This window comes from Typopeltis vanoorti, chromosome 9 (assembly GCF_054136105.1).
Source record: "Typopeltis vanoorti isolate ZY-2024b chromosome 9, IOZ_Tvanoo_1.0, whole genome shotgun sequence".
NCBI classification, from domain to species: Eukaryota; Metazoa; Arthropoda; class Arachnida; order Uropygi; family Thelyphonidae; genus Typopeltis; species Typopeltis vanoorti.
Window position 1 is genome coordinate 5,231,456 of NC_143557.1, and position 25,786 is coordinate 5,257,241.

The window sequence follows — 25,786 nt, forward strand, 5'->3', positions numbered from 1 at the left end:
TAAAATCTGTGACTAAATAGTTGAAATATTTTACTTGTTCTATAGGATCTCCATTCAGAATGCAGTTGAAGTGTTCTATGCTCCTGCCTATTTTCATAGTTTTGTTCTTAATGAGAACTTAATATAATTAAGCCACCCACACGTTCTGATCTGATGAGAATCATCCCCTTTTTTGGGCTCGTCCTAGTGTTCTGGCTGGTTCATCTTGGTTTGTAGTTCTATCCTTTCCATTAAAGATTCTGTTTCAACTATAAGAAACTGTCTTGTACTATTCATAGTGTTATTTAGTTTTCATTAATTAATGGTGATTAATCACCATTAATGGTTTATCCCCATTACACATCCCCAATGGATATGTAATGGGGATAAACATAACAAAACCACTAGTGAGTTATGAATATTTTAACAATGAGCTCACACTGCATTTGATCCTCATTTTCTGTAATTTTTTAAAATTAAATCTGGAAAAGTTTGAAACAGAATATGGTTCAATAAAAAATACTACTACTTACCACAAAAAAATATGAATAATAATAATTTAAAACATGTATGACATCACAACTGTTCTTGGTAACATTTGAAAATCCAGTGTACAGACCAAGTTGACCAAACTGCTTTTGAGATACATATACAAAAGGTTGGCTAAACTAACTTATAGATAAAATTTACATCACAATACAGGACACATTTTGTCACCAAACATGTCCTGCAGTGATAATTATACCACTGCATATTATATTATATGCCTGCATTCCAAGTGAAGTAATATAATTTTGCATGGGATAAGGCATGTGAAGGAATTTTATAAAATGATGAGTTACCAAACAGTTAAGTAACAGCCCATACGAAAGCCTTGTGCTTGTGATAAGGTGAATATTCAACTTGTTAAGAAATGCTGTCACATTTTGGCAACTGTGATTTCTTGAGAGAAAGTTTTTTTTATAATAATATACACTGTTGCTAGTAGATGTGAAAAGGAAGACCGAAAGTAAAATTGAGAGTTTGCTACTGCAATGTGATGAGAATGACTTGAGAGCAACACTGATTGCTAAGGAGTCAATGAGAAGATTATGCAAAAGGAATGGTGTGCAGCTTATATCCTTGATGGATGAAAGGACTTGAATATGCCTGATGGACTCCATTTGAATAGTTTTGGAGTTAGATGTTTGGAGATGTTGTTCAGAGAGAGGATGGAAGTGCTAAATCAGGGAAAACTCTAGTTTCTAAGCACTGGGGGAGGAAGCAGTCAAGTGTGGGTGCGGGCACCACAATGACAAATTAGTGCTCATACAGAAATGATTATCCAAAGGTAACCGAGTCCAAGGTGATGTTGAAATACATATTCATGATACCCAAAAGTATTAAAAATAAAAGAGAGTTCTTAAAATTGGTCAGCTTTACCTGGGTAAAACTTATTGGCATTAGTGAGCCCTGGCTGACAGAAAATGATATAGTTGCAAGGAAGGAATATAAGGGGTATTGAATTTTCAGGGAGCACAGAAGGAATAAGACAGGAGATAGAGTATTGTTGATGACAGCTGAAAAACTAGGGTTCTATACTAGGGTCTTTACTCTTTAATATTTATATCAATGTTATCATGAAGGTGGCAAAATGTTCTGGAGGCTATTAAAAAAGCTTAGCAACAGAGGAAAGAGTACTGGAAAAAAGAACCAAAGATGATAAAGATGAAATGAAAACTGAAGATAACAATATTCAAGATATCTTGAAGTAATTTCTTTCAAACACTGTTAAATGAAACAAGCAGTGACAGAAAAGTAGTAAAAGTTTTTCAAGAGGAATGCAAATAGAAATACACATCAATACTTCAGGTATAAAAAAAACCACTGAAACTTGAAATTTGGAAACGCAGCTGGAATAATTATATTCAGCCAGAAACACTCATATATGGAAGTATAAAACTTTGGCAGTCACTGCAGCATAATTCAAAGAGTATGATTAGAAGATCGAATTCCAGATGATTGGAGTAAGGCTCTCATAGTACCCATCTATAAAAGGGAATAAAGCTGAATGTAAGAATTACAAGGGAATTTCTCTACTTAGTGTGTCATTTAAGATTCATGCAAGCACACTTGAAAAGAAGCTGAGAAAAAGGATTGGAGAAGAATAAGATAGGTCCAGATCAAACAGAGGTAGTCAAGATCAGATTTTCACTTTACAACAAATAGTTAAGAAAACATGGGAATATAATAAGGATCTGTACTTATGTTTTGTAGATCTGGAAAAACATATGACATGGCACCTAGAGAAAAACTATTCAAAACACTACAATTAAATGTGTACACAACTCTCTGATACCTTTCGGACAGCCAATCCTGAATTCAGTTGACCAGCCTGACATCCAGACCCATGTGCTGCAACTTAAATATCAGCTTATCATTTGGCACCCTGTCAAATGCCTTTGCTAAATCCAAGAAAATGGCACTATATGCCTTTTCCTCATCTACTGCTCTTGTAACTTTATTATAAAAGGCTAGCATATTACTAAAACAAGAGCATCCCCTCACAAATCCATGTTGGCTCTCATAGATAACATTACCTTCATCTGCCCAATGTTGTATATGGTCCCTAACTAATTTCTCCAAGATCTTAACAACTACTGATGATAAACAAACTGGCCTATAATTAGACATTTCCAGTCTGCTACCACCCTTATGCAATAGCACTCCAGTAGGAGGAGAAATGACTCTGGAAGATTGACATTGTAAGATAAAAACGAGAATAGAGTGCCTGATGCAGAGGACATAGTGAAATTGTTCAATGAACACTTTATTGGAGTATTTCATCCTGGAGGAGTAAATTTCAATACTTGAGGGATAGGGCAGGTTCGAGGTTTAGAACCGCAGGAGGAGAGTGTGTTCCAGATGCTGAGTACTCTGGATGTCAGTAAAGCTGTGGGACTGGATGGTATTTCACCATGAGTTTTAAGAGAATGCTAAAGAACTGACAGCTTCTTTGACCTGGCTTTTCAATGAAAGTCTGGCTACGGGAAAGGTGCCCAGGGAATGGAAGGAAGGTAGTGCTATTGCATAAGGGCGGTAACAGACTAGAAGTGTCTAATTATAGGCCAGTTTGTGTGTCATCAGTAGTTGTCAAGATCTTGCAGAAATTAGTGAGGGATCGTATACAGCATTTGGCAGATGAGGGTAATATTATCTGTGAGAGTCAACATGGATTTGTTAAGGGGCACTCTTGTTTTAGTAATATGTTAGCCTTTTATAATAAAGTTACAAGAGCAGTAGATGAGGGAAAGGCATATACTGTCATTTTCTTGGATTTAGCGAAGGCATTTGACAGAGTGCCACATGATAAGCTGATATTTAAGTTGCAGCACATGGGTTTGGATGTCAGGTTGGTCAAATGGATTCAGGATTGGCTGTCCGATAGGTATCAGAGAGTTGTGTATGGTGGGGCAGTTTCAAGGAGGTAGAGGGTTACAAGTGGGGTCCCACAGGGCTCAGTACTGGGACCTATACTGTTTAACCTTTATATCAATGACATTGTCAGTGGATTGCAAGGGGATAGTCAGTTGTTTGCGGATGATGTGAAGCTAGGAAGGGTTATTAGTAATAGTGCAAATGTGGTAGCCCTGCAAGAGGATTTGAATAAGCTAGACAGATGGGCAAACGAATGGGGGGTGTCAGTTTAATGCAGCCAAATGTAAGGTCTTGAGGTTTGGGACACATCAATGGAACACTACATACTCTATGGGAGGAGTTATACTGGAGCAAGTAGTGGAGACAAGAGATCTGTGGTTGATGATTGATAGAAACCTGAAATTTAGGGGACATATTGCATAGCTGGTGAAGGTAACACAGAGGATTGTTGCAATAATGAGAAAGACACTGACCAGCAGAGATAAATGAGTTATCATTCCGTTGTATAAGACTCTGATCAGACCACACTGACTACTGTTCACAGATTTGGTCCCCAGGATTTGAAGGGGATAAATTAACTGTGGAAAGGGTACAAAGGCAGATAACAAAGATGGTTTCAGGACTGTACAATGTTAGTTATGAGGATCGGCTGAGGGAATGTGGACTGCAGAGTTTGGTGGATAGAAGAAGGAGAGGTGATATGATTAAGACTTTTAAGCTGTTGAGAGGTGGTTACAGGGTTGACACTTGGAAGTTCTTTTGCTTGGTTGGATAGCGTGAAGGAGCGATAACAAGATGCCATCCCTGCAAGTTACAAAAGGAAACTGTGAGCAAGAGGGTGAGGAGTGGTTTCTTTGTATGGAGGGTGGTTGAACAATGGAATGCATTGCCTGACGGAGTGGTGAGAGCGAGAATGGTCAATGAGTTTAAGGAGTGGTATGATAGACTTTTGTGTTTCCTAAGAGGGACCTCCTACGATGAGTCTTGATAGACTGTTTCCTAGGAAGGACCTCGTGCGACAAGCCTTTTGACTCCATGGAGGCCTGAATAATAATAATAATAATAAATGAAACATTACACAGAGCAATATATAGTCTATATTTAAGTTATAATGCAGCAATCAGAACTGAAGGAAATACAGGAATGTGGTTTGATGTAAACTTAGGTGTAAGACAAGTATGAACATTATCTTCACTCTTATTATCTATAGGGATTACATTATGAACGAAAGTAGTATTAAACCTGATATTAGAATTGGAGATATCAGGTTTAGGTTAGATCAGAAAGTTGTTCTTTGCTTTATGCAGATGATGTACTCCTAAATACATTGAGAGCAAGTCTTCAGGATTCCCTAACTAACTTGATTAATAGCTGTAACAAACTTGGCATGAAAATCAGCAATAAAAAGGCCAAAACTATGAAAATAGGCAGGAACACAGAAAACTCCAGCTGTATCCTAAAGTACGAGTAGAACAAGTAAAATATTTTAGCTATTTAAGCACAGGTTTTATTGAAGATATCAAATTAAATTAGAAAATAGATAACAGAATAAGCAAAGCTAGTATGGTAGGAAGTCAGCTGAATAAATTTATATGGAATAAGAGAGAAATTTGTACTAAACTAGCAGTATAGAGACTGTATCCAAACCAGTTTTAAACTGTGAATCTGAGAGTTGGGTTAGAAATAAAACATTTTATCAAAGATTAGTGACCACAGATATGAGAGGTCCAAGAAAAATTACAGGTCTAAACAGATGGCATCAATGGCAGAATCTTATTAAAAATTAAGACATTAGGAAGAAACTTGACATTGTTTGCATTCAAGAATGTGTAAGATAGGCTAATCTATGGTAGTATGGTCACGTAAACAGAATGGAACAAACAAGGTTATCGTTTGACACCCACAGGAACATCAAGGTCTATGGGAATTGATTCAGTCAGGAGTGCCTCAGAAGAACAAAAGGTTAGATTTGATGATATTGGACAGCTGACAAGTAACGAACTAATTTGGAGGAAAAGTGTCGATAGGAGATTAATAATGTAAACTTAATCATGTAGTGCTACTATAGTAACCTTAACACCCTTTCAGGATACATGTCAGGAAATTGATGACTTTTCTTTCACCACTTGTTTTATTTAAAAACCTTTCAAATTACTCTGATATCTAGAATATTTTTACTGTCAATTTTTATGTTACTTTTATCTTCTCTGATTCCTTTTACAATAATCTTTCTTTTATTTTAAAGCTTTTATTCAACAGCTTCTAGAATATTTTTTTCACTTTTGTGCTATCTATAATCTATCTCTCACCAAGACTTTTGTTTAGGCTACTCCCACAGATACTTAGCTGTCTTAATTTTTCTGTATTCTCTGAGGCCTCTTGTCAATCAACAGTTTCTTTAGAGTTGACCAGTGAGTCTCTAATGTTTATTTCTCTTTCATATTTTTTCCCATATCTGTTGTATACTTGAATATAGATCACTCCTGAAAGGTGCCTGACCCCAGTTCTTTTCAGTACATCTTTATTTGGCTTTAAGCAAACTAGTAATCACTTCTGATTTCAATCCTACTGCATGCTCTTGTATCCTGAAATAGAGTATGTGATATCTATCAAAAATAAGAAATCAATAAGACATTTCTTGTAATTTTCTCCTCATAAATTTATGCAAGTCTTTATGTCAGGTCATTGTATAGAATACATTCCTTAAAGTAGACCCCAGGATCAGTGAAATAATTTGTTAAAGTGAATTTAGGGATAAAAAAAAATAACTCCCCACCCAACTCCATTCTCAGAAAATAAATACTTAAGATACCTTAATATTCAGTTGGGTAAATGTTAATATTAAAAACATATATGATGGTGAGCTGTGGCTATTACCTCAGATCACCAAGCCTAAGCACAGAATTAAATATCTTTAAAGGAGGATGGAATGTATGGTTAACACTGGATATGAAATGAAATGGGTGGGGAGAAAGAGGGAGAGGAGTATGTATTTAGAAGGATAGAATTGGTGTGTGTGTGTGTGTGGAAGGAGGGGGACTACATCCTTTTGCTTTGCATCAGCATTATTGTTATCTATTGCACCTGGAGATAAATGGATGAAGGGATTGGGATCATATTACCACCCATTGCTCTGTAATCGATTTTTTGGCCAGAAACTCTCTCACAATGAGTGCACTATGGCATGGAGCGTTGTCATAATGGATAATCTACTTGTTAGGCCACAATTCAGGTCTTTTTCCCTGAACAGAATCTCATAATCTTTTCAGCATCTCTAAACAGTTGCTGGTCGACCATTTGTCCCTGTTCAATGAATTCATAGTGGACTATTCCTGGTCAAAGAAACACACCAGCATGGTCTTGAACTGCAAACATGACATTCGTGCTTTGTTTTCGAATGTGGCGAACTTGGGGTTTTCCACTGCATGCTTTGGCATTTTGTTTCGGGATCATACTGGAAGCACCAGGTTTTGCCACCTGTAATTACTCTCAGAAACGTGCAGAAAGATCAGTTGCAACTTGAAACCACCGCTGTTTCTGTTTGTCTGTCAAGTTTCGAGGCACAAACTTTGCAGAAATCTTTCGCATACCCAATTCTTCAGTTAAAATTACCCTGAGTGTTTCTCGATTCATTTGTAATTCATCAGCCATTAATCACACACTTAATCGTCTGTCAAACCGTACAAAATCTTGCACTCTGTTCACATGTGAATCTGTCATTTTTGTTTTTGGCTGCCCACTTCTGGGATCATTGTTAACATCTTCTCGCCCACCTTTGAATCTCTTATGCCACTCAAAGACACTTGACTTTTTCAGAACATCCACATCATATACCACTTTCAACAGCTCAAACGTTTCAGTAACAGTTTTGCCGATTTTCACACAAAATTTGATGTTAATATGCTGCTCCAAATTTCGATCACACATTTTTATGCCAAAGTTTACCCACAGATCTCTCTATTGCTTTTGCAATAACCAACTAGCAAATGGCTCTATTGGCTTCAGGTTTATGCACGCATTAGTTAAAACATGTACAAAGAGGATTACTCACGTGACTCTAACCAAATCACCACACAAACAACACTACGCGGCCGTTCTGGGAATTAAATTGTCACACCTCATATTTACTCTAAGCAGTACAGAACACGGCACTGCAGTATAATTTCCATAATTAAATGGGATCTGATTGATTCAGAAACTCTGTGTAGATGAAACAAAATCAAAGAATTCTTGGTATGATTTAAAGAGTGGCTTGAAAATGGAAGTGTGAATGATGTTCCCAAGCTGTATAACAAGAAGCAGAAGGGTAGTACAATCAGCACTAAGGTGGGATGTTCTGATTAAGCATGAGAGTAGCATGCATTATCTGTTATCTAGAGCTTATGAGTTCTGTGTGTGCATACAAAAATACAAAAAGGATAGATGCCAGACAGACATGTACTGTACATTTTTTCTTGATACAGACAGAACATACTAGTTCATGTGAGATGTTCTGGCAAGAACTTTACTTTCATTGCAAGTAAACCATATAAAGAAAACTGTGTTCACTGAAGAAAGAGCAAGGCTCGTTTGTTTTCAGTGCAGCCTGGTAACATGAGCTGTACAAAATGCACACAGTGCTGTGCATATTGCCTGTGATGGATAGGATCCCATCAGTGGAGTATACTAGCTGTGGTCAAGATATTAAGTTCTGATGAATTTGCAGATCTGTGATTCATAATAATATTTTGAGTGGGTAATGCAATAAAGGTATAACAAAAAAACACTGATCTGCCCTCCAAGTAACAGAAAGGAAGCAGGACAGTGAAGGACATTCAATGCTCTGCTGCATTTATTCCTTAGCATTTGAATATGATATATATTTTTAATTTAATCAAATATGAGTCCAAGGAACACTGTTTTTGTTACAATCAGATTTATAATTTGTTTTGGCCTTAAATCGCAATCAGAGTGAATGATTATGTATGCAAAAAAAAAAAGTTCTTAAAAGTGATCTGATATTATTATCATTAAGAGAGCCCTCTGGGGAGTCAGATTCATCGAAGGAGGCCACATACCTACATGCACCAGCTATCATCCTTATTCTTGAATTCATTCATACTGCTTGCATTAAACATCCATTCCAATCACCCACCAACCTATGACAGAAAAATCTTGTCCTCACCTCCTCCTCCTCCTTAGCAGCATTCATTCTCACAGCTTCCAAGGATGCCCTCTCGTCCTTTCTCCACTGTTCATAAATTGAAAAATTCCATCAACTGAAATCCTGTATGACCCTTTCAGAAGTATTTAAGTCTCAATCACAACATCCCTCTTTCTCCTGTTTGCTAATGTCTGCCAGTCTACAAATTCTCAATCTGTCTTCATAATCAGTATTCCACAATCTTGATAATACTTTGAACACCCCCCCCCTTTGCACACTCTCCTTTCAGAAGTATTTGAGTCTCAATCACAACATCCCTCTTTCTCTTGTATGCTAATGTCTGCCAGTCTACAAATTCTCAATCTGTCTTCATAAAGAAGCAAAATGACATCTTTATCTTTACATGTCAACGTTCGTTTCAGCATTGCAATTATCTTTCGAGTTGTATTTGCAATCTTTGCTACATGGCCCCTGAACTTCAACTCCCTATCTACTAACACTCCAAGATCCCTAACCTCATCAGTTTCTTCTAGTATAATCCCACCAATATACTGTCCTAAAAATACTGTACCATTTACACTCGGTACAGTATTTTGATTCTGATAGCCAGGTCTCACTAATGCCTACACAATCTGAGGTCCCAACATACTGATCAAGGCAACTCTACCCTTTGTTTCTGATGCTCCTAGCATTCATATACAGACATAATAATACCTGCATTTTCTTTTGTATACTCTTGTTTGCAGTGTGCATGACACAGTTGGACAACTTACAGATCTCTATTCTTCTCTAGTGCCTTATACATGTAGACAGATTTGCACACGTCTAATGGGTCCGAACCAGACGAACACAAAGTCAAAATTGTCAATAAAAATAAATACTTTACAAAACAAACTGAACATAGTTTCTGTAGTTTTACTTGGCCAACTTCCTTTGCAGCATTTATTTTATTGTTTTTATTCATTCATTCATTCTGCATTATTTCAAATTCATTAGAAAATACAAAGTTAAAAGTCCTTACTTAACTAATATACTTGTTTATGTCTTCTTTCAGTAAGCAAGTTCCCTTAACACATCCATCTTTTTGAAGTAGGCATGAAAAATAATCCCTTAGACAACAGGAATATATTTAAATGAGCAGTTTCAACTGCACTTCTAAATGAAGGGAACCTTGTGGCAGATTCCATATTGCTCCTTGAAACATATATCACTTGCTTCTCTACTCATATACCAAGGCTGGATAACACTTATACTGTCCTTCAATTATTAAAGTTCCTCCTTCATATTTTCTCCTTGAAGCAGTTAAAGACGCACATAAAAACTTTTCCAAGATTAGGGAACTTAACTCAATAGTTTATTAGACAGTTCCAGCTCTCCTTCCCTGCTTGCCTAACTCTTTGCTTACTTCATGTTCTTGTTACCCTGTGATAACTGTTCTAAAACACAACTAACGTGCCTACCTGTTGCCAAGATTCAAAGCAAAATTCAAGTGACAAAAATGGCTGCCATTACTAGAATGCTTGCATCATGTACAGTAATGGTGTGATATATGCACACTACTGTAAACAAACATACAATAATATACATTTCGATGAAAATTACTAAGGATTACAACATACAGCAAGCAGTTTTACTAGATAATTAGTACATTCTAGTCTCCTTTAATATCACCACTGCTTAATCACATGACAGTTCCAGTAATACTAAGCATAATTGCATTCCTCCTTAGTGAATTTTTCACTCAGTATATATAAAAATGTAAAAAACAAACATAATAACAAGTACTTAGCTGACTGTTCAGCAAGTTTATAAGTGGACCTGTCTATACTACAGGGCATAGGGGAATATTAGATTTATGGATTTTAGGTACCCCATATATACAGGGTGAGTTATCATGAACAGGTTTTATTCTGTTGATGATTTCTTTGGGACAAGAAGTCACTTTATTCAATATGACTTTTTTTTTTTTTTTTGAGACATAGTAGGGTCTCAAACAATGATTTGGTAAGTAGAATTATTATCTAGGAGGTTCTGAATTTTTATTGTTGCATTCCTCAGCTTTCGTAATCACAATATTTTTGTTCTTATGTAATTTTTTTAAAGCAGCTATTTCATTTTGTGATATATTACTTTTATGTGGTTTAGGTTTGGTCAGTATGCTTGCTACACCTAAACAAGCACACTACCTAGATAATAACAACATCCTCAAATGATGCTAACCTGGCATCATTTGAGGAAGGTTAACCTATTCAGCTGTTTGGCCAATTTCAGTTTAAACTTACTGAAGAGAGACATGGATGCTAATTATTTGCCAACTGGAACTGGGATGATAAAGGTATATCCTGGGTGATATTCCAGCACTAACTAAAGAAGGGGCCAAAGCAGCATATATTTAATATCAGGATACCCCTCTATGAATGTTCACACAACAGTAACAGGGTAATGGATTTCAGTGATGGTGGTTTGGAAAATTAGGAAAGTAAAAAAATCAGGAGTAGTGTCCTGATAATATGGGAGAAAAAAAGTTAAGTATAAAGTGGAAGAATGAAGTGCCAGCACTATCATTAGGGGATTTCCCCTCCACCACAAACAGGTATTCTACACAAGTGTCCAAAAGCTAAGGAAAAATTACATTTTTACCTGTATATGAAAACATTTTCATGACTATAGCCAAATGTGGACATAAATTTATTACCAGCACAGTAACAAATTATATTACATAAAAAATGTTATAAATTTGATACACATTAAATTGCAATGTTTTTGGCAAGCTATGCAGAGAGACATTTCAGTATGGAATATGTTCACCCCAAACTGTGATGCAGCTGTCATGTCATACCATGTTTAGCATCAAGTGACACAGGAGTTCTAGAAGCAAAATGGCCCACTCCTCCTTGAGAGCAAGGATAAGGCCTTGTTTGTTTTCTGGAGGGGAATTTTGAGAAGCAATGCATCTCCCTATTGCATCCCAAACGTGTTCTATGGGGGTGAGATCTGGGGAGCGTGCTGGACAATTGATTCAATTAATATCTTTGATCTCTAGGAATATCTCCACTGCTGATATATGACGTTGCATTGTCATCCATATAAATGAATTTTTTGCCCATGGAACAACTGAATATGATGTGAAGAACTTCATTGCAATATTGGTCACCAGTCCAAGTCCCTTTTTTCAGCACTTATAGTTCAGTGCATCCATTAAGCACAACACCTCCCCACACCATGACCCCCCAGCACTACTGTATCTTGTCTAATTTTTATGGATACAACACCACTGAAAATGTGCTCTATGATGAGTTGTGGATAAAGGGATGCAAACTATTGGCCTTAAGCCATAAGCCTACTTGTTACAGTTTGTTGAAATACCTGCGTACCTGTACTTAAATGGAGCAGACTTGGAAGCTGACTTACAGTGGTGTATTGATTACATTTTGCTGTTATAACCAAAAATCTGTCTTCATGCTCCACGGTAGAGCAAGGGTGACCTCTTAACAAACGTTCAGAAACCTTGGTCGATTGGTAGAGCCTCTGCCACTAATGGTTCGCAAAAAGTTAAGCAAGTTTGAGCGTGGTTAGTAGTTGGAAGGAGTGCAATTGTTCGATGCTCTTGGCACACTCTCCCTCGATGAGTCTTTGGACTCCCTGGAGGTGTCACATAATAATAATAATACATTAACCTTTTACTGTTACCAAATTTTTTGCTACCCCATTTGGGGTTGCGACCCACAGTTTAATCAGCTCTGATCTAGATGATGTCTTTGGGACATTGCAGGACATTCAAGTTTGCATCTTTATTCCTTCACGAAAACAGCTTCCTTTAAACACAATATGCTTTTGAATATACACAACATATTATATATATTCAAACATAATATGCTTAGCACATGCACCAAAAACCTCCCTGGCAATTCTTACTGTACTGGAGATGTTTGGCTGATCAATGATCCCTCCAACATCATCTCATTCAACCATATCACAGTCCATTTCAGCCTGAACTGGTATCCATCATTTATCTTTTACCTTTTATCTACTTTTTATCCTGTTGAGTGCTACTAAGTGACACTTTCAAGCCATTCGAAAATTTTAATGTGTACCAGCTTTCTAAATTTGTTTTGCGGCAAAAATTTCTAAAATCACCACAAGTTGATTCATCTGAATGCAGTTGCAATCTTCAGAAATAGTGTTCGTCCTTAGGTTTCGGATATAAGTGCATGTGAAGATTGGGAAAGGGGGTGATAGATGAAACTCATACAAGTTTGTGGAACTTACAGAACTGTTGTTAGACTATATGATGATTTATTTATTTATTTATTGTTTTTCATGGCATCAGAGAATTAATTCATGAGTAGGTACATGCAGTGTGAGAAGAGTGACAAATGAACACTGAACCCACTCAGCACTAAATCTCTTGGACATAACTGTCTTTGATAATGTCCCCATATACTCCTATGTATGTTCTGGCATAGTAGGTAAAGCATAATTATGTGTCAGCTAGTCAAATAGACTTCTGATTAATTTTACTGTTTACATACTGTTCTTATGCATGAAATGATTAAAAATAATAAACACACTGTCCCCCACTTTATTTTTTTTTTGGATTTAGAGTTTTAAAACACTTTTTAAAGGATTTAAATTTTGGACTATGCTTACAAGTACACTACTCTTAGGCAGTCACGCTTGCTGGAATACATTACACTTGTAAACAAAACTTACCATCATCAATAACCGGTTTCATAAAATCTCCTTTAAGTGCATCAAATACCTCAGCGGATTGACCTACATAAGAGAAAATGAAGCATAATATTCTTATCTTAATGATTATATATAACAGTGACATAGCAAAAAACAGAAATAAATATTATTATTATTGCTGAATGGTAACTTCCACTAAGTCCAATACTATGAGCACAACATCATACATCTCATCGAATGCATTCACTGACAAAGTAAAATGGGTTACCACAACAGACTGTGGCAACCCATTTTAGTCATTCACTACTTTCAAAGCAAAACATCTAGTCCTCATTTCTTTGCTAACCATACTCTTAATCAATTTCCAGGAATGATTCCTTCTGCTTTTTGTCTTCTCTAGCTAAGTGCTGAAAAATTTCCACTGGATCAATTCTAGGAAACCCTCTTAGTAACTGAAAGACTTTTATAAGATTAACAGAACTGATTTTATAGGAGTGATCAAATAAACAATATTCTTTATTCTTTATGTAACCTAAAATAAAATGTTTTCCTCATTATATCTGGTAAACTCTCTGGGGTACACACCATTGTTTGATGTGTATGCTCAGAGGACTTACTAGATGCAATTAAAAATGTTTATTTTGATGTTACACAAAGAACAAAGAATATTCTACACAACACTGATATAGCAGAGTGTATCAACTACATTCAGAGGCTAAGACTTCATTCTGCCTCTGGAACACTTAAAGAGTTCACAGTTTCACATTTCAGTTTCTTAGTAAGACAATTATTTTTATGCACTGTAAGAATGGCTACATCAGAGAATAATAGTTATCTTTAATATTTTCAGGCATTGCATCAATAGCATCGTTGGCCCATAAAAAATAGCTTTTTTAAGTACCACAGCTTTTCACCCAACTGGCTACTAACTCTATAGAAATCCTATATCAGAATACTGTTCTTATGTTTGAAATAGTGCACCAAAAACTTCTGGCAATTCCTGCTGTCGGAGATGTTTGGCTGATCAATGATCCCTCTCACATCATCTCATTCAGCCACATCACAGTCCATTTCAGCCTGAAATGGCATCTATCATTCTCCTGATTTCCACTAAGCCTATTAAAACAAGAGTAGTAGCTTCTCAACATCCTATTAAAACCAACTTCATATTCATAGATCCTGCTTATCTTGCTCTTTATTATATCAGCTTCTGTTCTCTCAAACAGAGTTCCTCATGAAGTGTTTCAACAATTACAACTTTCAACTTTTCAAGAAATACATCAAGGGGATTCCTTTTTCCTTAATCCACACACCACCACCAATTTGCTATAGATTCTGCAATGACCAGAGTGGGATTAATGTGTGCATGTGAAAATTTGAAATATACAATAGTGAAGGGTTCAGTAGTTCTTTCCTAATATGCTCATTTTTAATAATTAATATGATATTGCCATTGATGCCATCTGTTCATGCCTCTAATCTTTCTCAGGACTCTCATATCTGCGGTCTCTAGTCTTTGGTCAAGTGTTTTACTTCTGACCCAACTCTCAGATCCATAAATTTGAACACTGTCTTGTATACAGCTAATTTAGTATTTGACTAATTTCTCTCTTATTTCATATGAATTTATTCAATTGCCTTCCTACCATACCAGCTTTGTTGATTCTGTTGTCTATTTCCATATTTAATTTACCATCTTACTAAAAATCATGCCTAAGTAGCTGAAATGTTTTACTTGTTCCACAGGTTCTCTGTTCACAATGCAGTTGACATTTTCAATGATTCTGCATATTTTCATTGTTTTTGTCTTTTTATTGCTGACCTTCATACCATATCTATTACAACAGTTATTCAATTTAGTCAGGGAATCTTGCAGACTTGTTGTGGATTTATTTAGAAGTATAACATCGTCCACATAAAGCAAAGAGCTGACATTAACATTTCCAATTTTGATATCATGTTTAATACCACTTTCCTTCATAATGTGATCCATATAGATGCATATATATATATATATATATATATATATATATATATATATAAAAAATAAATGTATGTAATTAATTAACTGATCTTACTGACATTTTGGTGCGTTTCTATCCAGCGTCTTCAGAGCACAAATTACAACTACAACAAACACACACAACTCAACTAAATAGCTATAGAGACAATTCAAAGTACTTATGTCCTAACAAGGTGCCTGTCAGGAGCTGGATAACTGTAATCAATTTGGAGAAGTCAGGCCATCTTTGGTCACAAAATGAATGTCTCCGTGATTTTTTGGAAAATTAATGCAGTTATCATGTTGAGGTTGGAGAGAGTGCTTCATAGCCAGTGCTACTTTTAAAAGTGGCACTGGCTATGAAGGCTGTCTGAGAGAAGAAGTGGCACTTCTTCTCTCAGACATATAGCAACTTCTATGTAGCACATGTGTCTTATTCCATTTAATCCTGCATGAATGACTATCCAGAGCATGCCTTCCAGTCCAGACTTGTCATATCACAAATGCAATTTTTGTGTTCTTCAAAGTGGATGTTGAAAGATCTACCAGTCTGTCCAAAGCAGGCTAAATTGCAGGCACAAGGAACTTTATACTCCAGGATATGCAAGAGGATAAAGTTGCCCCAGTAAAGTTATAACCTTTCATGTGTGGGAGTGACACACACACACACACACACACACACACACACACACACACACACACACACACACACACACACACACACACACACACACACACAAATAACTAAAGCAAAATAAATAAATAAATATATAGATAGATAGATCATATTTTCATTCATGTGAATTTCACCACATAAAAGGCTGTAAATTTACAGTGCGTTTGTATTATTAACATGCCAAAGCTAAGGGAAAGACAATATGGTACTATACTCTGTAGGCCAAACATGGAATTTTTCCAAGCCTCCAACAAGCAAATTAATGGTTTCATAAAAGTCGATGAAATTCATCTATTACTTAAAGGTTATCAAACATTCACCTCCCCCCAATGGTATACGAACCCATTTATATGAAACTCATGTAGTTGCTTTTGATATTTACATGGTATTTGATCATGTCTGACAATGAAGTCTCTATATTACACTACAATCCTATGATCTCATACCCTTTGTGAGTGAATTACCAGTTTCTTCTCTCTAAAGTTGCACATGACCTCCCTAACTTCAAATCCTATCTGCAGTTTTGTTGATGATGATACTTTTTATTTACAAAACTTCGTAGTACTAAAATAATTCAAGCATCAAGATCCTCAAAATCAATGTCTTAAACACTGATCTCCTCACTATTCTCAAGTGGCATGAAAATAATCAAGTGAATTTTAATACTATCATAATACAGTCCTGTCTTAATATCCAGAAGACAGACAATCTTAATTTCCTAAGACAATCTCCTTAGTTTTGATAAGGTTCCATTCAGAATCAGTTTTTCCTTCTTGAGCTGACTTTTACATTTAGCTCATGCTGTCATTAACATATTGCATTCATAGCCTCCTCAACCCTAACAATACATGGTATTTGGGATAGTGCACCCAAAACCTCCATAAGAGTCCACTGAATACTGAAGTATGATCCTTTTCCCATAGATTCCATCCATTCACTTTCTTGTAGGTCGCTGTTTCTTCATTATTCTCTTTTTTTTATATAGGTATGTTTTATGGGCATTTGCTGTAAAATTTTACCACAACTTCCTCTGCTTTCTACTAATCATGGAAGAAGATGAGCCACCCTGGTCGTCAATCACAAATTTATCGAAACATTTTTTCCTTTTCTTCCTTCATTCCATCTAACTCTCTTGCTTGAACACGCCTTCTCCATATATAACCTACAGCTTTTCAAGAAACTTGTTGATAGATATTTTGCTTTCTCCTTAACCTTTACAAGTTTTGCGACCTCTCAGGTTTGGAGTTAATATATACATACACAAAGGGGTGGGGAAAGAGGCTGAAAAGTTCTGATAAACACCTAGAACATAGTTCTACCTCAATTCCTTAATTGCGATTATCACAACTTTCCAGTCCCCCTCATATAAACAAGAAACAAATTATTATTACAGATACTCCATGGAGTCCAATAACACAATACACATCATACATCTCCTTAAACTTATTCACTGTCGGGATGCTCACAACCACCTCTGGCAATCCATTCCACTCATTCACCACTGTCCAAGCAAAGAACCTAGTCCACACACATTCTTACTAACCACACTCTTAGACAACTTCCAAGTGCAAACCCTTGTTTTCTCCCTATTCCCTATATATATTGATAAATTTCTTTTGTGTCAATTCTCATAGAATTGAAACAAAAATTTGACACCTATATAATCTTATAGAATTACTAAAGGAATTCTATAAAATTATAGAATTCCTTTAGTAACTTATAAGTTCCTATCATGTCCCCTCTCCTCTGCTTGTCAGCCAAATTCTGCAAAACACACATACCCTTCAATCTATCCTCATAGGGAATATTCCACAGACCCACCACCAGTTTGGTCATTCCTCTCTGAATCCTCTCCACCACGTCCCAGTCCCCTAGAAACACAGGTTACCAAATCTGTGTACAGTAGTCAACATGTGGCCTAATCATAGCTGTATAGAGAGGGATAATAACCTCCCTATCTTTACTTGTCAATGTGTTCTTCAACATGTAAGTGCAATATGCCTCTGAATTTCAAATCTCTATCCACCATCATCCCCAGATCTCTAGCCTCATCAATTTCCTGTAATTTAGTACCATCAATATGATATAAAGTATGTAACCCTTTCATCCAAAAGTGCATTACCTTATATTTTACAACACTAAATTGATAGTCATTGTCCTTTGCCCATACTGCAAAATTTTTAAGTCATCCTGTAAGATATCTATATCACCTTTATCAACTACTGCTCGTTCCAGTTTTGCACCATCAGCAAACAACTGAATATCCTCCCCATCCTCCTCAAATCTTCTGCTATATCATTAATGTAAAATTAAAGAGTACAGGAAACAGAGAAGGAGAACACTTTCCTATTTTTTATATACTTGGCTTGCTTTCCTTAGAGTTGTCTATTATTAACACCTCCAAGTCTACACATGTGGGCCAGTATGTACTCACACATTATCACCTAGCATGGAAATTAAATGGAATAAATACCCTTAAACAAAGAGCATTAACAATCTGCTCTAATGAAAAGCACCACATGACTACTATTTCTATCTAAAAAACCAAATTAACAATATGTGCAATTATAGATGAGTATATGCAATCAAGAATTAAAACCAGATGCACAAATAACATCTGATTTACCATATTATATTAAACACATCTGTTTAATATAATATGGTAAATCAGGCCTTTCTGATCATGCATGCAAAAATACCACAAATATAGTTCAGAAGTGAAAATAAAGGAGCCAGTCTATTACATTTTACCAGGAAAGGAAATGTTTAAAAATAAAATAAATTAAAAATAAATAAATAAAAATCTTTATAATGTATACAAAGCAATCATTATCTTTGATAATACATGGCTGAACAGTTACTAAATTTCTAAAAGTTAAATTGAAGCGTTTCATAATACACACAAACAAATTTTGATATGATTTTATGAAGAGGGTCTACATTACTCACCTCCCCATGTAACATTTTTTGGAATGATGCGCAATTTTTCTCTCACTTTTCCATTCATTAAAGTTGATAAAGGATCTCCATAAAAATATCCAACTTGTCGGCTGAACATGTTATCTAAAAAAAAAAAATTGAAAATTCGTAATTTAATTAATTGTAAATGTTTTTGGCATTTTAAATAAAAAATTTCCCCTCTTCACATCATGAATTTAACTGCCAATGTAAAAATTAATACTGAAATTTTATATATACTGAATGCTACAAAAATTAATCCAAATCTTTTATAATTCATTTATTACCATTGGACACTGCTGGAAAAAAACGTTTATACAGCTTAAATGATATCTTAAATGAGATTTTGTGCTAAATGTTATAATAAATATACTGCAGGTAAGTGCAATCACAAATTCTGAGGAATTCTACATTCAGTGTTCAGAATACAATCAACTATATTATTTTAGTAAATTACTACATAGACTATATATATCAGAATAACTTTTAATCAGTATTTCTGATATTTCAGCTAAGTCAAATTGCCATCAGGTAACAATGAATAAACTGATATGCGCATGCAGGCACCACATTTGGTAAGTTCTCTCTCTCACCCTGTCCCTATCCTGGCCAACTACTTCATGGAAACCTCTGACTGATTAATTGTTTAGTAGTGCAAGGACAACTAAGGTCATACTGTGACAATACACATCACAACAGCACACACAGTAATAATTACTCTTGATCTCTTGTTCTTCCTCCAGCCACATGATGAAACATTTCCCCTGCATCAGTCCTATAAAACCCTTTAAGAAACTTAAATATTTCTATCATATCCCCTATTTTCGCCTATCACCAACTTCTGCAGCCCAAACACCCTCAATCTATCCTCATAGGGAACATTCCACAGACCACTCACCATCTTGGTTGTTTGAAAGTTTCTTCACTTTGTTATACCATAAATTAAAGATACCAAGAAATTATATTATTGATTTAATCCTTTATCTAAGTGAAGCAACTAAAAATCTACACATGAAGTAACATCACAACTGGGCTACTTGTATATAGAGGCTAATAACTTCACATTAATTGCCACAGTATCCCATAATGCAATGCACGTATCCTTAAGGACATGTATAATATCGAGGCTCACAACAGGGGTTTCCATGGCAGGACTCTAATATGCAAGCCCCACATTACCTGAACCAACATGCAGCACCACCTTCAGTAGTGCAAAGAGCATGTACAGTGAGACATGGAAGCTTGGAAAGCTGTTAGGGAGTGATGAATCATGTTATGCCCCCTAGCGAGCAGACCGATGGATGTGGGTGTGGCAGACCAGTAAACATCTCTTACCAAAGTGTGTAACTTAACTAGGAAATTCGGAGGTGGCAGTGTCACAGTATGGTCCTGTTTTTCTTGGTTTGGCCTCGGACCTGTGTTTGTGGTGCCACAAATACTGAACTCCAAGAGGCATCTCAACATTCTGGACAATGCAATGCTTCCTATTTTGTGGCATTTCTACAGAACTGGCCATTATCTCTTTCAGCAAGACAATGCACTGTGTCATAAGACAGGTGCTGTAACTGTGTGGTTTGTGGACATGAACGTTATCACACTCTTGACTGGCATCCACAGATCAGTGATCTCAACCGTGCCAACATCTGTGGGATGAAATGGAACATCAGATGAGTTTGAAAAACATTCACCCCACAATAGTCCAAGACCTCATTACATGCTTACAGGAAGAAATGGTCCAAAATTTCCACTGATTGCTATCCTATACTTGTGGAAATTATGTCCTGTAGGACAGCTGCAGTCATTGCAGCAAAAGGAGGTCCTACATCTTATTAAGGTGGGCACCATGGCTTTTTGTTCCTCACACTATGGCGTTCATCGACTTCTTTCCAAGCAGTGTACATGAATGCCATCACAGTAATATATTTGATGTCATCTATGCAATATTGTTTACCATAATTTCCAGAGCATCTTAGGGTGCATTTATTTACAAACCAAAGGGTTGTACACCACTCAGCCTACTATACAACCCTTTAGTTAGCAAATTGGAGTTGTATGATAGTCTGGTGAGTGCAGTATACCCATTTGCTTTATGACATACTATGAAGAGAACAGCTGATATGGTTTTGTAGTAATTTCCACCGCTTAAGACTGGAACTGAACAGGTAGCACACAGTTTAGATTGTTCTGAAAAAGGTTATTGCTTCAGGTATGCATTCAGCAACATCACTTCTCCATATGTTGACTGTGTGACAACTGTAACATGAAAGAATTGCTGTTGAGAATTGTTCTTTTATTTTTGCTTGTGTGCCATTGTATTTTCTGGCCATATTTGCCCCATTATTGTATGCTTGAACCCCACAATCACTGACAGGAATAGCTTGTTCTTTCAATGTATCAGTTATCAACTGAACAATTCTTCCCCTCTTTTGTTGCTACAATTCGCAGACTTGAGAACTCTTTCTTGCATCTCATACTTCATTTCTTTTAGAAGTACATATCTCAAAAGAAATATTGTTTGTTCAATGTGGGAAGAATCTGGCGTGGAATCTACTATTACTGCAAAGTATTTTGCAGATTGCTTCTCAGGCAAAATGCATTGTTTCACAAGATTTGAGTATTCTGTAATAAATTCATTTTGTGAGTCAGGGGACAGATAATGAACTTGAAACCAATCATTCATTTTCTGACTTCTCTACACTTAGCACACATGTTCCTGAAGAATGGAGTCCCACCTGGAGAGCAGTTAAATGAGTCCTAAAATGTTTCCATTATTTGAATCACCTATTTGATGGGATGAACAAGTAAACGCTAGACCACATTCTCCCAAAAAGATTACAACATCGATGATGTACTTTAAAAGGTTGTACCATTTCACAGGTTCAGTTTTGATTGATGTGGTTCTAAGATGATGTCAACTCCTGTCCAAAACAGCAGGTGCCTTTCTAGTTCTTGCGTAGATAACATTCTCTGTGACTATTGGCTTTTTCATGTTTTGGGATCCTGGAGGAAAGTTTCCACCACTTCCCATTAAAAACCCAGCCTTCAGCAAATACTAGTCTTGACTGTCTTGTGCCAAAATAATCAACATGGAAAGCAATATAATATAAAGCTTGTTTCTGTTGACTCCAGATAAACAGTCTCTTACATGCAGTTCTCCATTAGTGTTTGAAATTTTGGTATGCTTTCGGGGAAAACTTGATTATAGGTGTCATTTGGGAATGTTTTATGCAAAGGGATATGACCATCTGTAACATAATTTTCTATTTCCTTCTGAGATGGAAACTCGGTTGTAATACATCCAATGTCAAGGTCTGCATTATTATTATGCCTCTCATCTTCCAATTTCACTTCCACATGCATCTGTATGTCTGTTTCTTTCCATTTTAATTTTTTGCATCTGCTCCTTCATCAAAATACTGTGCATGATTACCCAAATCGACTGCTCCTTGTTTGAAAATGAGGTTTCCAACAGTTTCTTCTTGCTCCAATTCTATAGGTGAGTTCAATGAAAAAAATTTTGAAGCCATACTTATTCCAAATTGAAAGAGCATTTGTTCGTCTTTTTTTTTTTTTTTTTCATTTTCCTCTTGTTCTTTCTTGTCTTTTCTGAACTCATGATTTGTGAGAATAAATTTTGGAGAGATGATTTATAATTTATAGTTTTTATATTTGAAAAAAGGGGGGAAAAAAGGCAAAACAAAAAATATTATATATTAATAATTTAGTAGTAGCAGCAGTAGAAGTACTGGTGGTAGACTAGCAGTAATGGTAGTATAAGTAAGGTTATAAAGATAATCTTTGCACAGTTGACATATTAGTTACCATTTTATCCAATAAAAAAGGTCAGTAAATTGTGGTCAAGGCAAAATCATTGTCCTTCAAAATCAATTTACAAACAATTTTATTTGAATTTATTATACAAAGTAAGGGCAAATATTACTAAAAAACAAAACAAAAATAAATGAAACACACACACACACACACACACACACACACACACACACACACACACACACACACACACACACACACACACACACACACACACACACACACACACACAAATTTACCAATAATTATAAAAAAATCTACTGGAAAAAAAAGGATAAAACAAAACCTGCTAATTACAGAGGTATTAGTTTATTGAAATGCATGCTACAAAATATATAGTAGCATATTTAATGAAAAATTGGAAATATACAGTGAAAATATATTATTAGAATGTCAAAATGGATTTAGAAAAGGATGCAGCTTTCAGTTTAAAACTACTTATAGAAAAAAGAAGAGAATTTTAATTTAGAAACTCATCATTTGTTTATAGATTACGAAACAGCATTTGACAAAGTAAAAAGATATATACCATTTCATATATTACAAAGAATAAATATACCCAGTGGTGAGCTATAAGGGGCTCGCCCGAGCCCTTTGTTAAATTTTTGTCAAATTTGCGAGCCCCTTGTTCTTCTTTACTTTATTTTTTCAAAAAAAAAAGAAAAAAAAAACATAATTTTTTTAAATATATTAAGCGAAACCTTAGAAAGTGATTTTATTAAATAAAATATTATAGTTACTGTTACTACCATTTTACAAATAAGAATTCACTTTTGGTAATCGCATATAAATAAATAGGACTATAAAATAATGCCTCTTGATTGGTGCCATTGATTATCACTTGAAGTATAAAAACGAAAGAGAAATATAACGTACTTCAATATTATTGTGTTTAGATAATATTTATTTATTATTTATAGATTGTTTATCATAAAAACTTCTATCACAAACAAAAGAAATTTATTTTGTTTATAAAAAATGCAGACTATTTCACATGTGTGATTATAAAAGATTTTATTCTTATCATATTTTGATAGTTAAAAAATGTTTTTCTTATGTAAGATAAATTAACACAGATGATTGTGTGCAAACATTTCATGTTTAGATTATGAAATATTTGTTTAAAAATGATAGCCTATACAAGTTGATTGTTCCCTCATACTTTTTGATTGGCATTTGTACACAAGCTATATTAATAAACGTTTTTGTGTGAAATACGGTTTTTTTTTGCTCAACGATGCGAGCCCTTTGTTAAAATTTCCATAGCTAACCACTGAATATATACACCTAATATTTTACTACATGTAATATTGAATGTATGCTAAGATCATGAAATAAAAATAAATAAATAAATGTCTGAAAATCAATCAATAAACCAAGGAGTAAGACAGGGATGCCCTCTGTCCCCAACACTTTTCAACATTTATATTAATGAAATATTAATACAGTGGAACACCTTAAACAATCCAGGTTATAGGAATTTCCCAGAATAACAAAATAAATATGCTATTATTTGCAGATGATCAGGTAATAATATCAGATAAGGAAGACAATTTACAAAGAGCAATATATAATTTAAACGTTATAGTAGAACAATTTGGAATGAGAATTTCAATAGATAAAACTAAAACAATGGCATTTTGTGGACCAACTCCAGTTGAAGTAAAATAGTTATTAATAAAAAAATAACAGAACAGAATAATTTCATAAAAAATAAATAATAAAATAGAATAATTTCACATCCAAGTGAAATTATTGTGACATTTCACATCCAAGATAACTGAAAGTATTTCAGTTATCTTGGATGTGAAATATCATAAAGGAGAAAAGGAGATAAAATTAAAATCTTCAAAATTTTTACAGATTATAGGCTTGATAAATAGAACACTCAATCCATATATAGTACAAAAAGAAACATGTTGAAAATATACAATACTTTAGCAGTGCCCACATTATTATATAGCAGTGAAATTTGGGCAATAAACAAGATAAAGAATAAAAACAAGTGAAATGAGATTTATGGGAAGGCCTCCTCCAGTTCTTTCCACCTTTCTCTGTTCTTGGCAATGGTTGACCAATTTTCCCCAACAAAATTTGACAATTCATCACTCCACCTTTTTTTAGGACATCCTCAGCTTCGTTTCCCTTCTTTAGGAATCCAGTTCGTTAATATAATAATACACATTATTAGACTAAAAAAGAATGAAGATATTTTAAAAGACTAGAAACAAAATCAGTAGAAGAAAAACTAAACAAACAAATGCTAAAATATAAGAAATTGGAAAGAGAAGACTAGGTAGACCTCAAAAAAGGATATTGGATGGATAATGAGACCAGAACAGACCAACGCTAATCTACCCGTAATTAGCGTTGTGATGACGCACGCACGCACGCGCGCACACACACACACACAATCTAGCAATAATTGTCTGAACACCCCTGTTATTTGAAGTTATGGAACATTCCAGGTTTGTTAATAACATAAAAAGTGGTATACAGATAGTGGGAAGCAGTATTTCATTGTAGCAGTTGAATACAAATGGTAATGCAACAAGACGTGAACTTAGCGACTTCAAGAGACGTGTTCATCATGGGCTGTCACATTGGTGGCATGTCCATACGTGCCATTGCTGCTCAAATGCAGCATCCAAAATCAATGGCTGACAATGTGATCAACACATGGAGACATTCTGATATCACTAATGCAGAAAAACACCTAGGGTGGCCGACAAAATTGACTGACAGGGACAGGAGGGTGTTAAAGCAGGTGGCAAGCAGAAACTGGCTATAATCAGCATAAACCATCTGTGATGAGTTCCAGAGCGCAAGTGCCACAATTTTTTTTTTAAATATACCAGACTTAATAGCTAAAAAAGTACCAAATACAATAAACACTATTCCAGGTAAGTCAGGAACTATATATATGCTATGTATACACATATGTATCGAATTACAAATGGAACTTTGAACAAATAGATTAGAATTACATTTTTCAGTAGAGTTTGAAGCTCAGATTTAGTACCATTACCATGTATTAGATTCCGTATTTAGTGGTCAGAATTGTACCAAATCTGGTATATTAGTACCA

At 35.3% G+C, this 25,786-nt stretch overlaps 1 protein-coding gene across 1 annotated transcript in view; it reads right to left on the reverse strand.

Annotated features, from left to right (window-relative positions):
- LOC150102858 (retinoid-inducible serine carboxypeptidase-like) overlaps positions 1 to 25,786 on the reverse strand; it is a 279,126-nt gene that overhangs the window by 43,521 nt on the left and 209,819 nt on the right. The window contains exons 8-9 of the mRNA XM_090397958.1: positions 18,859 to 18,972; positions 13,253 to 13,315 (exon numbers count right to left, since the gene is read on the reverse strand). Of these exons, the coding sequence (XP_090254084.1) occupies positions 13,253 to 13,315; positions 18,859 to 18,972 (177 nt within the window). The remainder of the gene's footprint in view (positions 1 to 13,252; positions 13,316 to 18,858; positions 18,973 to 25,786) is intronic.